This window comes from Homalodisca vitripennis, chromosome 2, assembly GCF_021130785.1.
Source record: "Homalodisca vitripennis isolate AUS2020 chromosome 2, UT_GWSS_2.1, whole genome shotgun sequence".
In the NCBI taxonomy this organism is placed as follows: domain Eukaryota; kingdom Metazoa; phylum Arthropoda; class Insecta; order Hemiptera; family Cicadellidae; genus Homalodisca; species Homalodisca vitripennis.
The window spans coordinates 52,734,727-52,753,759 of record NC_060208.1 but is presented as its reverse complement, the minus strand read 5'-3'; the positions used below and the strand labels follow the sequence as shown (position 1 = coordinate 52,753,759).

The following is a 19,033-nucleotide window of genomic DNA, read 5'->3' as shown; positions in this document are numbered from 1 at the left end:
TATATATACTGGAATGTTTGACATTTGTCTTTAAAAACAAACACCTTTTTCCAGTACAACAGTCAAATTATAATCTCCGCGGTACAAATTCCTTAACTCTCCCAAAACATTCAACAACATTCTTTGAAAAACAAACCCTTTACTCTTGCATAAAATTTTTCAATAACTTGCCATCTGGGTTCAAGGAGGCCAACACTTCAATATCATTTAGGAGGAAGATAAAGTGCTTGTTATCTGAAAAGGAATATTATAGTACTAATTGTTTTCTAATTGATAAGGACCTTTAGTTATTTTAGAAACTAGGCTAGTTCATTTTTAATGTACACTGACGATTGTTATGCATGTAAATGTCTTCAACAATACAAATAATTTGATTTGATTTGATTTGATTGTGGTTAGAAAGAACGTTCAGTGAAGATGGGATTAGAGAAAGCCGATTAATTATCGGACTGCAGATCTAAAATTTTGCTCATAGTATGTAGTATAAAATATTAATTATAGGTCCTCAATTATGTTTTGAAAGGTCTACTCCAGTACCTGCACAGTAATACGAAGGAAGGAGGCACAGGCAATCAGTAAAGGAGCTAGTTTTGGTGAGCACAGCCTTTTCTTGATCAGCCTTTTCCGCTGTTGGTAAATCTTGTTCATAGTTTGACCACTACCCCTAGAAGTGGATGTGCATACACGGAACATCAATACTGCTTTTTTGTTCTAGCCTATGATTAAGTTGGTTTTCTATTAGAATAATAACCACACAAAAAAAAACTCTTGCAATTGTGTTCTTCTAATCTTGTTGATTAACTATAAAAATACAGATCCCATGGGGCCAACCCACCTTAAAGAGCTGATCATTAAAAAATTTCCTGCAATAATTTCAAGTTGATGTCGAGCTTTGGCTCACTGAAAAATAAAGGCGCCTGAATATGTCCTTAATTGAAGGACCGACTAAACATAGTGTTTCACTTCTTATTACTTCAAGCCTTAAGGGTACTTTACGAACTGTGCTATTTTAAATATTGTGTTGGCACCTTAAATTGTAATTTCAGAATATCCTTACTTTCATAATGCCGTTCCAGTTGTCACCCGTAGCCACTCTGAACAAGGTGAGGAAGGCCATCCCAAAGTTGCTGAAATGTGCGTGTTCCCCGAGCCCCTGGCACTGGTGTTCCTCGCTACATTCTAAGCACAAATCAAGCGTTTGTTACAATGTAATGTCATTTATACAAGTATGCTCTTGCCACACATATAAAAGTAAGGTGCCTACGATCTGATTTGAATTACATGCTCAAAAGATGACTAAATCTATTTCGGAATTTACATTGGAATATAGTTTACTCAGGTGTTTTATAAATTCAACATAAATTTAAATATGAATATTGCATTACTGATGCAGTACGTTTATTAAATGAAATCCTGAACATAATTATAAAAAAGAAATACAATTGCAAGTTTTTAGATAGTTGAAAGTAGTGAATATGTGAACACCCATGGCTGCTCAAACAATGAATCAAGGCATTGTAATTATGGCCATTGTGATTTATTCTGGTCTTAGTATTTTATATACCATAGTTGATTTTGCCTTGTTTCCCCGACTAAGGAAATAAACATATATTTTACTCAGATCTGAGAAGCCTACTTCTGTAAAACGAGAACTAAGATGGATTTTACAATAGTCTTTAAACTTGTACTAAAAGTTACACAGTAACTCCGTTTTATGGTATCTGTATTACGGTACTGACCAATACTTAACATTTTATAAAATAAACAGTTAAAAGTATTACTAAAAATGTTATTACTCTTTACTGCACGTTTTCTTACTCTGTGCTCAAAATTGGTTGAAATAAGAGGTGTTGTTTCTTTCAAGCTTACTCTATGCTCTATATATTTATTTATATATGCTATAAATATAAACAAATTGAAAATAGTGGTTCAATTAATTAACATATGGTTGTCCTGTCCTAAAAAAAGTTACACGGTTGATTAAAACAGGCTCTTTCAATCTATACTATATTATAATAGGAATACCTGTGTTTACTGCGGTGATGCTATATATAAGACACGCATTTAGAACAACCAAATTAATATACCAGTTAACTCTATGTCGCGGTCATCTTCAATATATGAGGTTATCAAAATTTGCAGATATGTAATTTATAGTTATATGCATATTAATAACTTTAAACTTAGAGTCAACTAGATAGTTTAAAAGAGATTTGAATATTTTCTTTGTAAAACAATTGAATGTCTATACAAACTCTCAAGATACAGTAATGCATTATTAAAGAGTACAGTTAACTAAGAGTTATTAACTAGGTAGTTTATATTGACTAAATTATAACTCGGATTTACAATGTAAAATGAGTTAAACATAGGTAAAATCTTAGATTCTTCACTCAACAGACCAATTTGACTATTTAAAAGATGGAATTACTAACCAAGTCTTCCAAAAAGTTCCACTCCTAGAGCGGCAAAAATGAAGAATAGAAGAAAAAATAACAATCCAAGATTTCCGACTTGAGGAAGGGCTTGCATCACAGTATCCAGAAGAGCTCGAATACCCTTGGCCATTTTTAGGAGCTTCAACACTGTAACAGAGATAAGGGAGGATTATTAAATACATGCAAAATTCCATGTTCCTGTTTTGTTTAACAATTTATTCCTTCCTATCTCACAGGCAATCTTAACATAGTAATGTTCCGTTATTTTCCTATCTATAGGATTGTAAAGATTATGATTTGAGTATGTTAAAGATATGGATCAAATTTGAGAGTGCAAGTCAAAACCCGTGGTGGTAGTGTGGAGTTGGGAGGCCAGATAGTGTGCAGTTAACCAGTGTGGTGTTCGGTGGACCTTCTACAAGGAACTTTTTCCTCTCCTACGAATTTGATTGTCCACAAGTTATTTTTTTACTAATTATAAAGATTAATATTTTTGTCAAATCTTAATTGAAATTTACTAACTCTGACGTCAAAATATTTAAATTACAATTTTGACCGTACTGATATATTAATTATATAATAAAGTTTTCAGTCGCATTTAAAAAACATTCACACAAAAAAATCTCATGTTTGCAACTTTTGTATTTTTTTAAGTCAACAGTAACTACTAAAATTACTACACTTTTTTGTATAGTAAAAAAATCATTTGGTTTTGGTATAAAGAAATATTAAAACCATTCCAAGCTATAAAATTATGGTTAATACAATTAGAGTAATAACACATTTTGAATAAAATTTCACTCAAAACGTAGTATCATTCTGACATAAATATAATTCTGATTTTCAAATTATGACAAAAGGTTTGTAAAAGTTAAAAAATGTGATGAGATTTAACCGATGTTTTCTTTGATTTTTGTCCCAAACTTTGAGATTACGTTCACCTTTGAATCCTACCCATCAGGAAAAGTACTTACCCCTAGCAATCCGTAAAACCCTCATGACTCGAATTATGGTGGGGTTGATGGGGATGATTTTGGACTCCACCTCCTCTAAAGCTATGCCGACAATTGACAAGATTACGATTCCTATGTCAAGTTGATTCCATCTAAAGAACAAACCAGTTCCGAATTAATTTTTGTTGACAACGAAAATGAGACATTAAAACATGCGTTTAACATAAATCTTTCAATCTACACACAGATGCTTCAGTATACATACAGTATATTGAAATACAAGAACAAAAAGAGAAATATACTTGTTTGAAAGATATAATTCTTTTGAGCTGAATTGAAATGGTTCCTATGTTTGGTTTATATTGAATGTTTTGAATTTATTTACTATATGAACGTTTGAATTTATGTTTGAATCTGTTGCTACAGTACTAAATTTTGTCTTTCTCTTTGCAAATAAGAGATGTATAATTTCATTGAAGTAGGCTTACTTGTCCTTTAAATACAATCTCAGACCCAGTGCCACCAATTTCATAATGGACTCCAGGATGAAAACAGCGGTGAAGAAATAATTGAAGATCTTCAATGCATACGATAAGGCCTGAAATAAAAAAACACATTGATTTTTAATAACATATTATATCTCTTTTTTAGTAAATAGACTATTTAATAGTAACTCGAGTTTATTTCAACCAATATGGTTTAGGATTACAGTAATATTACTACTCTCAACTTCCAAATAAAAAGAAAGTAAATTTTTTATGTAAAATACTGTCTTTGGGACTGTAATGTCTTTTCTGAGAATTATTACGATGCTATATTCGGTCGGCTCTTCAATTTTCATCGTCTTGAATCTTATGAGCTGAGGATACGAATTTGAATCCTAGTTTCAGTATATGGAGTTTTCTTACACAACAAATGAATCAACTAGTAAACAATGTGATATGGAGCTACACATTAGGGTCTCAATAAAAACTTCATTAAAGTAGAATAATAACTTGTTAATGTTATTTCCATATAATTTCGTAACAATTAAACTTTAAATTATCTAACAACTTTAGTATGTAAGAATGTATTTTATACGGAAAGCAAAATGCATTTACTGTTTCCATGAATTAAAAATTAGTAGTATCATCAGCTTAACATCATTATCATCATCTCTGATTTGCGTTGTACCAGGTTCCTTGCAATATCTGCTTTTTCCATTTGATATCTTCTAGCACCCTCAGCCGCTTTTCTTTCTTCTATCTCAAAAACGTACTGAAATACCTTAAATCTACTGTTACTAGGCCTTCCTCTTTATCTTCTTCTTTGGATTTAACTTTCTGTTGTCTTCTATGTTCATGGCAAGCTATTTATTCATATTATCAAACCACTTTAATCGCTATATCCCATTCTAACTCTGGAATGTCTAGTCCTCATTCTTAAACGCCTTCTATTTCAAATTGTTCTCATATCGCAAGACAATATAGCCTTCATCTCTGTCCTATTACACAAGTCTCTTCCATTCAGTTATACAGTTTAAGGTAAAACAAACAGTAAACAGTTACATATGGCAACATTATATTTAAGATATCCATGTTACATTCTTCTTGAAGGATGTTACATCAGGATACTGCTTTTAAATATTACTAATGATATTCTGTATAGTTAAAATTAAATTTACAATATGCTAAATAATAAAAAACTACGTTGGAAAGTTGGTTACGGACCATTGGAAGTTCAACAATTAATAAATAATTTAAATACAAATAGTTATCTATTTTTTAAACATGAGGATAGTTAGAAATAGTATAACGGTAAACATTTATGTTAATCGTTCTGGAAACGTTAATTAAGTAACTAATTATGTACATTACAGTGCAAAAACTAGATGGAATGTTCAGTTTACTGCCATTAGTAGACTAGTCTAGTTTACCGGCATAAATTAAAAAAATATAAATAATAATTCATTAATTAAAATTGTCATATTTGAGACTGTTAACTCTAACAAATGTCAGTATTTATATTTTGTACACTATTTTAACATGCAGACAGGTCTGCGTTGCGACGTGTCAGTTAACCAGCGTATTAGTGTTGTATCTCTGAACCAAGACTTCAGAGATAGGTTTTACATTACTAAAATCATACATATACCAATTATTTACAGTTTAAATTTATCATATTCGAGGAAAAGTTATTGCAATAATGAACATATATGACAAACCTTAGGCATCATATAAAACTCCATGGCCATGGTGATGACGTTGAGGCCGATGACGGCAGCTATCGCCAGGTCGAAGTACTTGGAGGTGACCACGTTGTGCACAAACAGCCTGGAGCGTGAGTAGGTAGTGTAGTACGGCGGCTCGTGCATCTCTAGTAACACAATCTTGGTGAGATAGAGACCAGGATCACAGTAAGAGCACAGACTATAGATTTCTGTTATATAAATATCTATAGTCTGTGGTAAAATGTATAAACACAAGTTTGTAAACTAAGATGCCAAGATACTAAGATTGCAAGCACAACTCATTTAGTAGTAAAGTATACTGAAGTTTCGAGTCCAAGAAATTATTAATAGAAGACTACTACATGGTTCCATTATTTATTGTTTTATTAGGCTAACCACAACTTGAGGTAAGCATTCAAACAACTGTTCACGAAATACCTTCCCGACCATACAGATAAAAAAATTAAATTTGTGAACCACATATTTCACAAACAACTAAACGAGACATAAATGTAAAACAAAAATCAGATGAAAACACACAGTAAGAGCAAAAGATTGCATTAAATGAGTATTATATAAGAAGGACAAAATATTGGCACAAATTAGAATTTTGTTAAAAACCTTCCAGACTGGACTTTTGTGTTTTCTACTACACAAATAAATAATTTCCATGTGTTTTGTTTAAACTCTCCTTTTTAGACAAAAAATTCAATTTGATGGAATTAGAACAACTAATCTAACGCCACACAATCTTTTAGAGAAACATTTATTGTATGGGGGGGGGGGGCAGGATACTTACTTCTCCGTTTCTTCTCCATCTGTTTGGCTCGCTTGGCCATCCGACGGACACGCTCTTCCTTCTCCTGCTCCTCCCGACACCGGTGGAAGTTCTCAACCACAACTCCCACAAACATGTTCAGCACGAAGAACCCGACCAGGAGGATGAACGAGATGAAGTAAAGAAGCCGCCACTCGGAGTAGTTCTCTATTGGCTGAAAAATCAATGATTCTGAACTCCTCAGTGTACAAGGGGAACTCGCTTAGCCGAAATCCATTAAAACAAAAGTCTTGAAATGGCTGAGGCATAAATATCAATTGTTACTGGTAACTTCACTTGGTTCATACGGTATTTTAAACATCAAAATTGTTAATATTCTTTTAACCCAAAACTCGACCCTGATTTGTTTGAATCCGAATCCGATGATCCGATTGTATTGAATTTGAAAAACAATCCCTTACTCGCAATACAGCAATTATAGCGATGGTTAAAAATATAAAATTTGGATTTAATTGAAAATATGTTTTTGAATATCCGAACAATTAATATTTAAAGTAATTTGTTAGAACTGAATAAAATCTGTAGGCTTAAATATGGCTCCTAATGAAACATAACAGCAGATGTGAATGAAAGAAGGGGGAACGTATACCAACATCAACTATAAAATAAAACAGTACAACCTATAATATTAATTACTCCTAACGAAGTGTAGCTGCAGTGCTATAATCCGAATCCTATTAATTTTTATATTTTTACTAGCTGACCCGGCCACGCTTTGCTGTGGCTTGGTTACTATAGATTAATATTACGTGAAAATTATGGTTTATTATGTGTTTTTATTAAATTGTACAATACATAATAAAGTAATACATTATCTTGGATGTACTGTGTAAAGCTTGCAGTTACCCGCGACTTCGTCCGCAAATTCGTAGGCTTTGCACGTGTATGAGCACTTCTGGTTCGAGTGAATTATATTTCTGTCGGCAATGTTGAGTTTGCCTTTTTGCCGAAACGACAGAATAACAATGCGTGCTATTTTAAAAAGTATACCATGTATTATATTTTTATTAAGAAATCGAAAGATTGTAAATGTGAAAATGTCTATATCGGTGACACATTAATTTTTATTCCACTATGTACATTTAATTTCATTTTTTCATTGCAGAAAGTAAAAAAAAGAGTTTGCATCAGCAATTAAATTATTCTGTCCGATAAGTTTGTTTGATGAATTTTGTTTTCATCTCCCCGTCTGCTGTCTTGTCAGGTATAAACGGTTGTGCCATAGTTGGTGCAGTATATTTGAGTCTTGCTCATGAAAAAGTACTTTGAAATCTTTCATCCACCTTACCTAAATTACCCTCCGACATTACTTTAAAATACTTTATTGCTCAGTTTAAAATTCAAACATATTTTTGTAGCAGCAGTGGAAAAGATGGAAAAACACAGCAGACATTAGAATTACTACTCTAATTGACGTAATGCCTACCAACCTGTTGGTCAACTCCGACCGCATCTAGCCCCGTGTACATGATGTTGACCCAACCGTCTCTACTGGAGAGGACGAATAGTGACATCAGCGCCTTGCCGAGATCATCGAAGTTGTACTTGCGGTTCACCCACATATTGCGACTGTCCGCGAGACAATCCGTCTTGTTCTTGACGTTCTTGATGTCGGGTCCAACACAGTAGTAGAACATACCCTTGAATAGCTGTCAGAACAAATATTTCTGTTGAGATGATGATTCAGGTTTCTTAGAAATAAATGACAAAATTAGATAGATCAACATTGATTCCGAGTCTCTTGGATATAAAGAAGGCCTCAACTTTACAACATTTTACGAGTATATACAATAGAAATTTAAAAAGTATTAGCAATTACTGTCATTGTGCAATCAGGGTTGTATTTAAATCTGTAATTTGGCACTTTACTAATGTATACTGATGTCTTCGCATATATTGCAGAAATTAAAAATCTAGGTTTTAAGGTATCAGACATTTGGTGGTGAATTGTGTGCAATGCATAAACGTTAACATATAAGTCCACATTTTGAAAGTTAAATTATTGAAAAATAGACAAGAAATGTATATAAAAAAGCCGCAGTAATCTAATTTACTTGGATCACAACTCAGGTCCGTAACCAATTCTTCGTTGTTGTGTTGTGTTATCAATCCTTGACGAATAGCTGTTAATGAAGCCATGAATACGATCAATGTAATCAATGTATCAGTATTACACTAAAATGTTTTCTGTTTAAAGTGATTATAGTCATTGTAGAAAAATATATTACATTGGTAAATTAATGTGTAATGTAATTTTTATCTCATTATAATGTAGGTTTTTCAGTATTGATGCAGACTATCTCAGTATAACCAATGCGAATTTGTAATTCATCACAATAACAACGCTCATTGGAGATAAAAATCTCTCCAAAAAGAATTCAGCCTCATCACAAACCCTTTAAGAAGTTTAAAGCAATGTCTCATTGTTCAAAATTAGTTTCTCAAGGCCTTACTAAAACAGAGATACAATTAATTAAAAACTCTAATGTTGACACACCTGTACGCCGAGAATGCCGAAGATGATGAAGAAGGTGCAGCAGATGAGGACGATGTTGCCGATGGGTCTCAGCGATGACAAGAGGGTCTGGACCACCAGTTTGAGACCGGGAGCTCTGTTTATCACCCGTAGAGGCCTCAGTGACCTCAACAACCGGAACACCTGCACCATTGAGAATCATCGGTCAGAATAATCACAGCCTGAAGAAAAACAGCAAACATCATTGAATTTTTGCGAACTTACCCTAAGAATGCCAAAAATCCGGGGACTACTGGCCGTAAGTAGGGAGAGGAGTAGGTCGATGATGGATATGATGACAAGTAAACCGTCCATGACGTTCCAACCAGACATGAAGTAAGCATCTTCCCCATAGAACATTCCTGTGGCCACCACCTAGAATCGTTATGGTTAATATTTAATGAAACTAATTTATCTTCGTGTACACACCTCTCAGTACTCCTCTACCTACACAAGTGCTAAGATGCCATCCTTGAATATTCTTATACTGAAGATCGGATACCCATAAATCTATAGACATCCTTAATAATAACAACTCGAGTCTCTGAAATTATAGAGTTAAATGCAAGCAAGACTATAAATCTGACTAGATTTTGTGACAACTCTTCCTTTAGTGTTAGTATCTTTAGTATATCTATTTGTAATTTTAGATTGGTTTTTTATCGGGCCAAGTTTTCATGATGGCGTTTTGTCAATACTTCCCTTTCTATAATTTAAAAACTTCTATATCAATAATACATTTAAGTAATAATGAAGTTTTACCAATATCACTAACACAATGAATTAGTATTAATTGGTAAGTTCCAACCAACTGATTCACAAAATTAGTCCAAAGCAGGCGCACCTTAACGAACATTTCTATGGCGAAGACAACGGTGAAGACGTAGTTGGCTGAAGACAGGAAAAGTCGCTCAGGGCTGTCAGGAGGAATGTTAGGCCGTTCCATGGCTAGAGTAATACAGTTGAGGGCTATGAACAGCAGCACTGCATTGTCAAACCACTTGCGGCCTACGAACCTCGCACACGACAGTCGGAACCTGTGAAAATATATTTTCTAAAATTAAAAAATTATACGAAAGGGAGAGGGATAATAAACGCAATTCAAAAATTAAAATTCTTATTAATTGTGTAAAATACTTAGTAGAAAATGTTTTAATGAAACATTAAAATAATTATTTGCGGATTTTCTAGCAAATCCCATGTACTTCACCAAAAAATGTCTAACCATTAATTTTCTCAAAACCCCTTAAGTTAGTGCGGTTAATTTTGTGTAGCTTTTTCATAATATTATACTCACAGTCCTTTTAATTACAGGTAACCCTTTAGAGCCAAAGGACGAATTAAAAATTGAATATTTGAAACATTGGTATGATTCTGAATATCAGTTTATAGAATTTTTAAAAAACAGCAAATAGACGAAACGGAGTAAAATACGTTTTTTATGATTGGATTGTCCACATTATAAAAGTTATTAACATGAACACGCAAGGCTCAAGAAATAACATTTTTATTAACAATGCTATTTTATTAGTTCCAAGTTTATTACAAATGAAGTAAGAAAAATACATTTTATAAATGAAATAACATTAATATTTTTCATGAATTATATATGTACAAAAATTTAATGTTTTATGTAAAAGCTAAACTCACGTTCTTATATTTTATTATTTCTCGTGGAAATATCAAAATCCTTATTTCCAATTTTCCTATTTTCATAAAAATATCTGAAAAAATATCTATATTATATAAATAATAAGGTTGTGAATTAGAAAATAAGAACACCAAAATAAAGAAGTCGAATAATTAACCCAAACTAAAACCGATTACACCACCGTAATCAGTCATGCTTAAGGGTTGAAAGAGGGTAAGAGGGCTGATGGAAAACTGTGATTTTGTTGATAATCAATCTTGGATTTTCATATTTTATTTTATTAATTGATGATCTATAAGATAATACAATTTATATCATTTGAGTGTTAGTATTAAAATAATTTGTTTTAGTTTAATTTTTATTTAATTTTAATTTTTGATGTACAAAAATACATTCAAAACTGTGCATAAAATGAATTAAAAAACTATTAATTTGATTGTTAGGTTGAAAAAGATTAAGCTTACTTAAATTGTATGTTTACATTTGGGGTTTCTTTTTTCCATTATTTTTATCAATCTACATCATATTCTTTCGCTGCTTCTACATATTTATATTTCTATAATTTTTTTCTCTAGTGTTTTGTTTTTAGTTCATAAACTCATAGTTTGAAGCGGCTTTAAATAATATTACCTACATATAAGTGTTTATTTGTTAGTTTGATTGGTTTAATATTTATTAGAAATTTTTAACCCGAAGTGGAGGTTATTTGCTCAAATATTATTATATATTAGGATTTGTTACCTACATTAATAGCTTCAAATACACTTCATTAATCAATTTGTTAAGGGTTTTAAGTGAGTGACGAAATATGAATACCTCTTACAAGTCTATCCTGAAATAGTGCCCTTGAAATTAAAGTTACATAGGATTTGTAAATCTCAAAGACTTTTTACATTTAAAATTTCCGTTGAAAACAATCAAATCTCATTGAGAAACATTGTCTATGATAAATTTTATGAGTCGGATAAGATATTAAAATTATGATAGCACAGTACTTCCGGTCCTCAGACGACTATAATCTTTTATTTACCTAATTATCATACTTACGGGTGATCTGGATGGAAGATGTACAGTGAAAAGTCCACCCTTTCTTTAAGACATCCTTTTTGTTCAAAGAAGAAGAAGACTTTCTTGATGGCGGGAGGGAGGTCTTCATCAGTCTGGGTAGCCTCCTCAGGCAACGGCGCGGGTGGCTTCTCAACCAGCGGTTCCCTCACCTTGTTCACCTTTGGCAGGGGTGCAGGGGAGGGAGGGCACTCTGCTAGTTTGTTTAGTGTCTTGCTGTAGCCCTCGGAAAGGTTGTGAGCCGAGAGGTCCCGCCCGGAGTTGACACTCATGTGGGAGTTGTGGGGTGACCCAACCTGCAATTTGTGAAGATTGTTGCATTTTATTAAGATATTCCATTGTCATCTTGAGAAATAATTGAGGTACAATGGTTCCTCTGAACTGCTTTAAATCTATGAATGTGTCTTCTCTTACTGCACTCAATATTGCTACACCCCTGTACCTTGGTTATCTGTACAGCAGGAAGAGATGGCGGCATCAGCTGACTGTTCTGATTGCTACAAGAACTGCCACCACTAAGAGAGTTCTGCCTGGCCAACGTACTTCCTCCGACCCATGCAACCTGAAATTTAAAGTTACCAAATCAAGTTATCTATAGAAAAGTTATCACTTTAGAATATATAGAAATGCTACTTCTGATTTGGGACTACCTCTTTTTCTGAAAATAATGCAATATGCTATTTCCAATGTTACTTTAGGGTCTGCACCACTGTTGAGTCATTCAAGAGTACATTTACTAATCTTCAATACGATGAATTTTAAAATTTGCCTATAGACTAATCAAATGGAACGTTTAATTTTAATTGTTTAAAATTGCATTTGAATCTAACATATTAGGGTTCTATTATCTTAATTAATAATTATTTACTTACTGAGCACCAGAAATATCTGCTATGTTCTGCTTTGTAAACAAGGCTGTAAATCATGAACTAGTATAGAAAAGTATAATCTTAATATTCATCAACATTTACATAATTAATTAATTACAACCTTAATAAAAGGTATATCCAATATGAATACTAAAAAGGTTCAGCTTTGAAAGTAAGGTTTATTCTTCTTCCTTTATCCTTCCATTTGACAAACAACGATTGATTTCTCTCTTACATTCGGCTACGTTTACATTAGAATAAATTCTATATGCCTTACTTATTCTTCCAAGAAATGCTTAGTGACCTACGGTGGTATAATCGCAGAAGACGACAAACTGCATTACCAGTATAGACGCAGAAGACGAAATACTCCACTATCAGTATAATCGCAGAAGACGACAAGCTGCACTTCTAGGTTTACATAAGTCATAATTGATCAAGAATCGGTTGTTTATGATGCTAACCACACAGAAAATGTCGTTTAATAATTTATCGATAGGAGTCCGAATTGATTATTCTGTAATTATGAGGATTATTGTTTCAATATCATGTTGCAGAGCGATAAGAAGGTTCAGAGTCAACGGACTATTTTGGTTATAATAACCAACATAGAATACAGACGGAATTGATTCTTTTAAGTTAATCTTCTGGGTAAGTAGATTCTTTTAACCAAATAATCTTACTCCAAGAACCTGCATGGTAATTGGCTAAGCGTTAGCAAAGTCTATAATTCGTGGGGCTAGACAAAAATTCTTTCTGTCTCTCTGTCTGTTATTTCCGCACAATGTCCTGAAAACACCCGCAAAATTCAAATTTTGCATGAAGCTTCATTTCTATATAGGCAACACTGAGTTCTATCATAATACATGTCTGCTTATGGAATTTGGCTGTGCGCCATTGAAGCCATCATTTCACGCTGACGCAATCTCTTTTTTGCCTGCCGGGGGATTAAAAAAAATACTACCAATATAAAAGAATTAAAGTTTACCTGAGGCACGTGACAGCAGCCTGAATTTGCTCTGTTCCGCAATGATCCTTGAGGACTCAGGAGATTGTTACTGGTTGCTGCACAACTAGGCCGGCGGCATTGCGTATTGTTTCGTATGGTATTTCCCAGCAAACCGCCATTGCAATGGGAATGGTCGGATAGATGGCTGAAACAGCACGTATATTCTTTTTAAGCACTTATAATTTATTTTTTAAATAAGAAAATTTTGATAGATGTAACAAGCGATACCATTTTGGACACTGAATTGTTTACTTAACTTCTTTGAAAATAAATGAAACGTTTATGAAAATATAAAACTTACTATAAAATATAAAAATAACTATAAAACTTACCCCAGTACATACTTTGATTCATAAGTTGTTCCAAAACCACTTGATCATGCCTTTTTACTTTTGTTATTACTTAAGTACATTTTCAAATGTATATTAAGGACTGCACTGATTCGAACTACTGCTAGCCGGAAAAATTATATATTCCATAAAAACATGAATCTACCAGTGTGATTATTAAGGAAGGATGTGCACTTTTCCATCTCAATTGTTATTTAAAAGTTGGTTAGGTATCAACTTTTAAACTATTTTATAACTCGCTGAAATCTTCAACATAGACGGTAGAGTATGACACGGCAAGTGCGTTCACAATAAAAACTATCTATCTAAAAATAAAATATACATTTGTATCGTAATATTATATAAATTTTGAACTATTGATAATTAAACATGAAGCAATGGAACATAGCAATTATTTATCTTGGTAATCATCGTTTAGAAAACGAGATTTCGGATGCTGGTTCAGAAGAAAGTTCTATCTAAGGAAGCAAACGGAAATCAGGCTTTAAGTTAAACTTTATTAACTATGACGTAACTCCAATGGTTAGTAGTTATTATCATATTTGTATTTTATGTCTCTTAAGCAATATCCTCCTTACACTGCTTTCTTTAATTTGAGCGTCAGTTTTTATCTGATTCAAAAAATATCTTATTGGCCTTTAATCATACATTTGCCAGGTCTTAGTGTCATCCTTTGTAAGATATTTGTGATTTTCACTGAACATTCAAACATAAGGAAGTATATGCCACTCAAAAAATTGTAGATTTTAGTGCTATATGTTTTTAAGATGTATAAATAATTTATTATGAATATACATTTACTAGCCTTTCAATAGCGTCCGTCGTAAATGAAGCTTTGCCAGCTTTGCTTACAATAGGGTTTCCTGTGTTAACATACATTTTCTAAAAAGTTACTACTCTATCTTAAATTAACAAATATTTTAATTAAGGCACATGCATATTTTAAATCGCTGATACTCACAGCGGACTAGTCAACAAATGGTTGTTGTTATTTAATACGATGTCTTGTTCTTCCTCAGGATCTGAAGGACTTTTTGATTTTCTCTTCAAAGAAGGTCTTGACAGCTTCCATGAGTATCCTCTCTGGAACCTGGGAGCCCTAAGTAGGTCAAAGAAAATTGAAACAGGAAAAAGATGTACAAATATAAACTCGGATCAGTTTAAGAATATTTAAATGTAAGCCATATCCGGAGAGTAAATTTGCTACTCAGTTTTGCTCTGAGAACGCCACTACAGTAAAATTATTGCCCATTGCCTCTTTCCTCCAGCCATTATAATTTGCCTTCCGTTTTATGTCTCTTTTGATCGTTTACAAAGTTTAGCATAATTATAATCTTGTGAGTTTTAATGACTGGCCAATATTTGGAAAGAATGTTAAGCCAGCCAACATTTATAGTCAGATGCAAGACATTGCAATTAGTTAAATGAAACTTCAGCAGGCAATCCGAAACAAAAGAAGAGTAAAATGAATGCTTAAATAAAAAATTGTAGATCCATAATGGAAGTGACACTTACAAGCTAATTTAACAGGTCAGGGGGTAGCAGGAGGACACCTCAGTCTACAGCTCAGACCTTGGAATCGTCTACAGCTTATTTCTACCATGAAAGTAATCACAATGCAAGAAACGCTGTAAAGCCGCCAGCCACAAAATTGGCGGGGAGACTCTTAGAGAAAGGTTTGGTTTAGTTAGTCGCACGCAAAGTTAAGAGCTTGAAACTGGGGTATCTTTATTGAACATTAGTTTGAGATACGCTATTTCATTTAAGAATACAATGTATTTGATACAATGATTGTTTTCTTTTTAACGGAAATTAACTTTCAGGACAAGTCTTATATTCAATTCGTATTCCTTGGAACTAATTAAAAGATAAAATACTAACATGGACGGGGGCTCCTTCTTGGGAAGTGATGTATTAGGAGAAGTGACGAGGCTGACCCTGCGTGACATCTGGGGGTTGAGGTTGTTCACAGTCAAGTTGGGGGGTTTCAGCAAACCACTTCCTTGGGATGACTGAAAACATGTTACAAACTAAATAAATGTTTTCCCAGATTAAGATGGTTATAGGTATCATACTATACTTTAGAGCTTATATACATTAGGTGATGAACAAATCCACACTCGTTGGTATTCAAAATATCTATGAACCAATGGTGTCTTATGAAAGACTAAACTATTATTCAGTAATATGGGTATTCTCCAATTTGACGTTTAAAAATGAAACCCCCTCCCTTTATTATGCATTACATATTAGTTTTGTAAAAGAAAAAACTAAGAATTTCAGCTCCCAACTAGAGATATTTGTCTTTATTCACTTCTTAGATATAACAGTTAATATTATAATTAAAAACATGGAGCAAATTACCAAAACTATTTAAAATGTTTCTTGATGAATAAAGTAGCGGTAATAACAGGCAATCTTACAATAAGAATAGCGTTTTTAACTATTGAATTATAATAAAATATTAAAAAAAAACAAATTGAAACATTTTTATTTTAAGGTTTATGTGAGGTTTCTTCTTCTTCTATTATCTATCATCTTATGTTACCGTTGGCAACGATACATATATTTTAAAATTAAAATAAAATAAAATAATTTTAAAATTAAACTAATGTACTTTGAATTTTCTCTTCAGGGAAGACCTTTCCATATTCAGTTTTTTTACAGCAAATACGAAATATATGAAAAAGATCAAAACTTCAATTTGAACCAAAGCTGTTGGGTTTCGTCCAATAACCAAAAGTGTGTCATAACGTAGCCAATTAAAAATGTTGATTTGGAAGTTTCTCTTCAAGACAGATTCTTTAAGATTTTTAGTATACCAAAGAGAATATCCCGTTTCTAAAATATTATTCCTTAGTTATTGTGAGTACAAGTTCAATTCGATACTCAAGATTACACCAAACTAGGACTCAGTGAGATTGTTTTTATATGCATTAAATCTGTAGTTTTTGTATTATCAGTGAATTCTTGTAGACGTATTACGATTGTCTCCATATTAACACCTAATTCCAGAAAGGTGGTGTGTTTTCCCAGCGTGTAAAGCACGTTTCAAATTTTGCATTCGTATTTTTCGTTTTAATTTCATGAATTTGTTGATCATCCAAACAAATTGGCGAACTAAGGCAAATACGATTTCGGGAGATAGTATTTTTATTGAATAAAACTATTCAATACGTAATTATTGTATCCATGTAAACCCTTAACGTATTTTTAGCTTAAATTTGCTATGGAACTACTCAAGCGTCGGCCCTTTAAACAGGTTACACTAAGCCTCATACATTTATATTATTTTATTTTTAGTCGTGAAAATATGGAAGATGATTCATATTACAAACAGCTTATTATCATTTAAACATTTAAAAATATGTACTTAACAAAAAACTCTAAAACATTTAGATGTGAATTAATTGTAACTTTTAAATGGAACTTGTTAAATAGTTCTATCACCAAAATAAGACTAAGGAATTTGAAATTCAACATTTTCATGTATAGAGTTTCAGTTCTAGTAAATGACAAATAAAGTCATTTACTAGAACTGCTTCTGATTTGTGAATAAGTGATTTCTCTTGTTGTCTTATAACATATTAACCGCATTTGCAGGTACAGATCTTGCCTAACTAAAGTCTCGTCTACTGACCATGGAACAGTCTATGGAGTCTATGGAGAGAGTGCTGGAGTACAACGCCATGGCGGAGTGTAGGCGGTTGTTAAACTCTCGGGAAGTGGGGTCCAACGTGGTGTTGGGAGAGTCCTGAGGGGTAGCGGCTGTGTGTGTGATTATCGGCATTGCAGCGCCGCTCAGCATCTGGCTCTCTGGAACATACAACAGTCTTCAGTGTGGACAAAGAAAACACCATTTACTTCAGGAGAACCTTAAAAAGCGTGGAAAACAGTCCTCTAGAACACATTATATTGAGGTAAACTGCAAATCAATATTCTGAATTCCTATATTCACACAAATTCTATATATGCAAGTGCATCACACGCTGATTCTGCTTTAAGAATTCTCAATGAAGATGTTTTGATGAGATGTGGTTTGTTTTTAGAGATAGTGTGTATGGAGTTGACACACAACATGATTTGTGTTATTCCTGACTTATGCATGTCGCAACGCTCTGGTATGATTTGTTTAGTTTAACCTAGATTGTATTAAATTTTTGTGTCACCGAATGATGGAAAATGTCCGGAAAAAAATCCTGTTTCCTTAAAAATCCTTCCATCGTCAGAAACAAACTTTAAACACAATAGAACAAAGTGAAATTTCATACTCGTCAAAAATCGATTGGAATTGCATAAGTCCGTCGACCATACATCAAGCAAAGGTCATCAGAACACTTACGAACAGCTCTAGTATATTTTTTCAACGTTGAGGGTTTACCACAATACTGTCAGAACTTTATTCTTAATACAAAATTATGATATTTTAAAATGGCCCATTTCTACTTTATAGCGAGGTTATCTTATTCAGATCCGTTACAAAGTAATTTAACAATAATAAAACATACATTCATTACAAAATTCATTTAAAAAATAATAAAACATACATTACTTTTGTGATGTGTTTGAAGAAGATTACTATCGAAAGGTTTTGCAAAATAAAGAAGTTATCAATATTAGCTGTTTTGGTTTTTCAATGTGGGATTGAATTAAGAAAACCCAATACAAGCTCCATCTTAAATATTGCCCATTTCTGTAACAACAAACTAAAAAAGTTATTCAATTATTTATTTCTCATAACAACCTCAGTATACATTTTTAGAAATAAAGATACATATTTTTAACTCTTCTATATTGCCAATTTTGTGGTATTAATGGAAATACAAAGCTTTTACTTTTAACCCTGTCTAATCAGATGATTGAAACATTAAAATGTTGAAATTCAATATACGTGAGCCAAGAGCTAATTTATACTGCATGAGAAGAAACATAGTTTTCGTGAAAATGTTAGATAAATCTTACTTAAGAAACAAATCAATCTTCAGTTAGGTTAGTTTTGAAATGCGAGTGTATTATAGGGTTTAAAAATATTTAACAGAATTATTTCATTTAGATGCATTTGTACCGATTGTATTAAATAGTAATTTTGGGGTAACTGGATTACCGGTGGAAGGAGTAGGCCCAGAAGAATGATAA

General features: G+C 32.8%; 1 protein-coding gene across 1 annotated transcript in view; it reads right to left on the bottom strand.

Annotated features, from left to right (window-relative positions):
* LOC124355624 (voltage-dependent T-type calcium channel subunit alpha-1H-like) overlaps positions 1–19,033 on the bottom strand; it is a 296,916-nt gene that overhangs the window by 11,270 nt on the left and 266,613 nt on the right. The window contains 16 exon segments of the mRNA XM_046806786.1: positions 1,058–1,179; positions 2,436–2,585; positions 3,413–3,543; positions 3,880–3,989; positions 5,595–5,746; positions 6,400–6,592; positions 7,869–8,087; positions 8,936–9,097; positions 9,179–9,328; positions 9,798–9,990; positions 11,652–11,965; positions 12,112–12,231; positions 13,527–13,692; positions 14,859–14,996; positions 15,779–15,909; positions 17,538–17,713. Coding sequence (XP_046662742.1) covers positions 1,058–1,179; positions 2,436–2,585; positions 3,413–3,543; positions 3,880–3,989; positions 5,595–5,746; positions 6,400–6,592; positions 7,869–8,087; positions 8,936–9,097; positions 9,179–9,328; positions 9,798–9,990; positions 11,652–11,965; positions 12,112–12,231; positions 13,527–13,692; positions 14,859–14,996; positions 15,779–15,909; positions 17,538–17,713 — 2,627 coding nt within the window.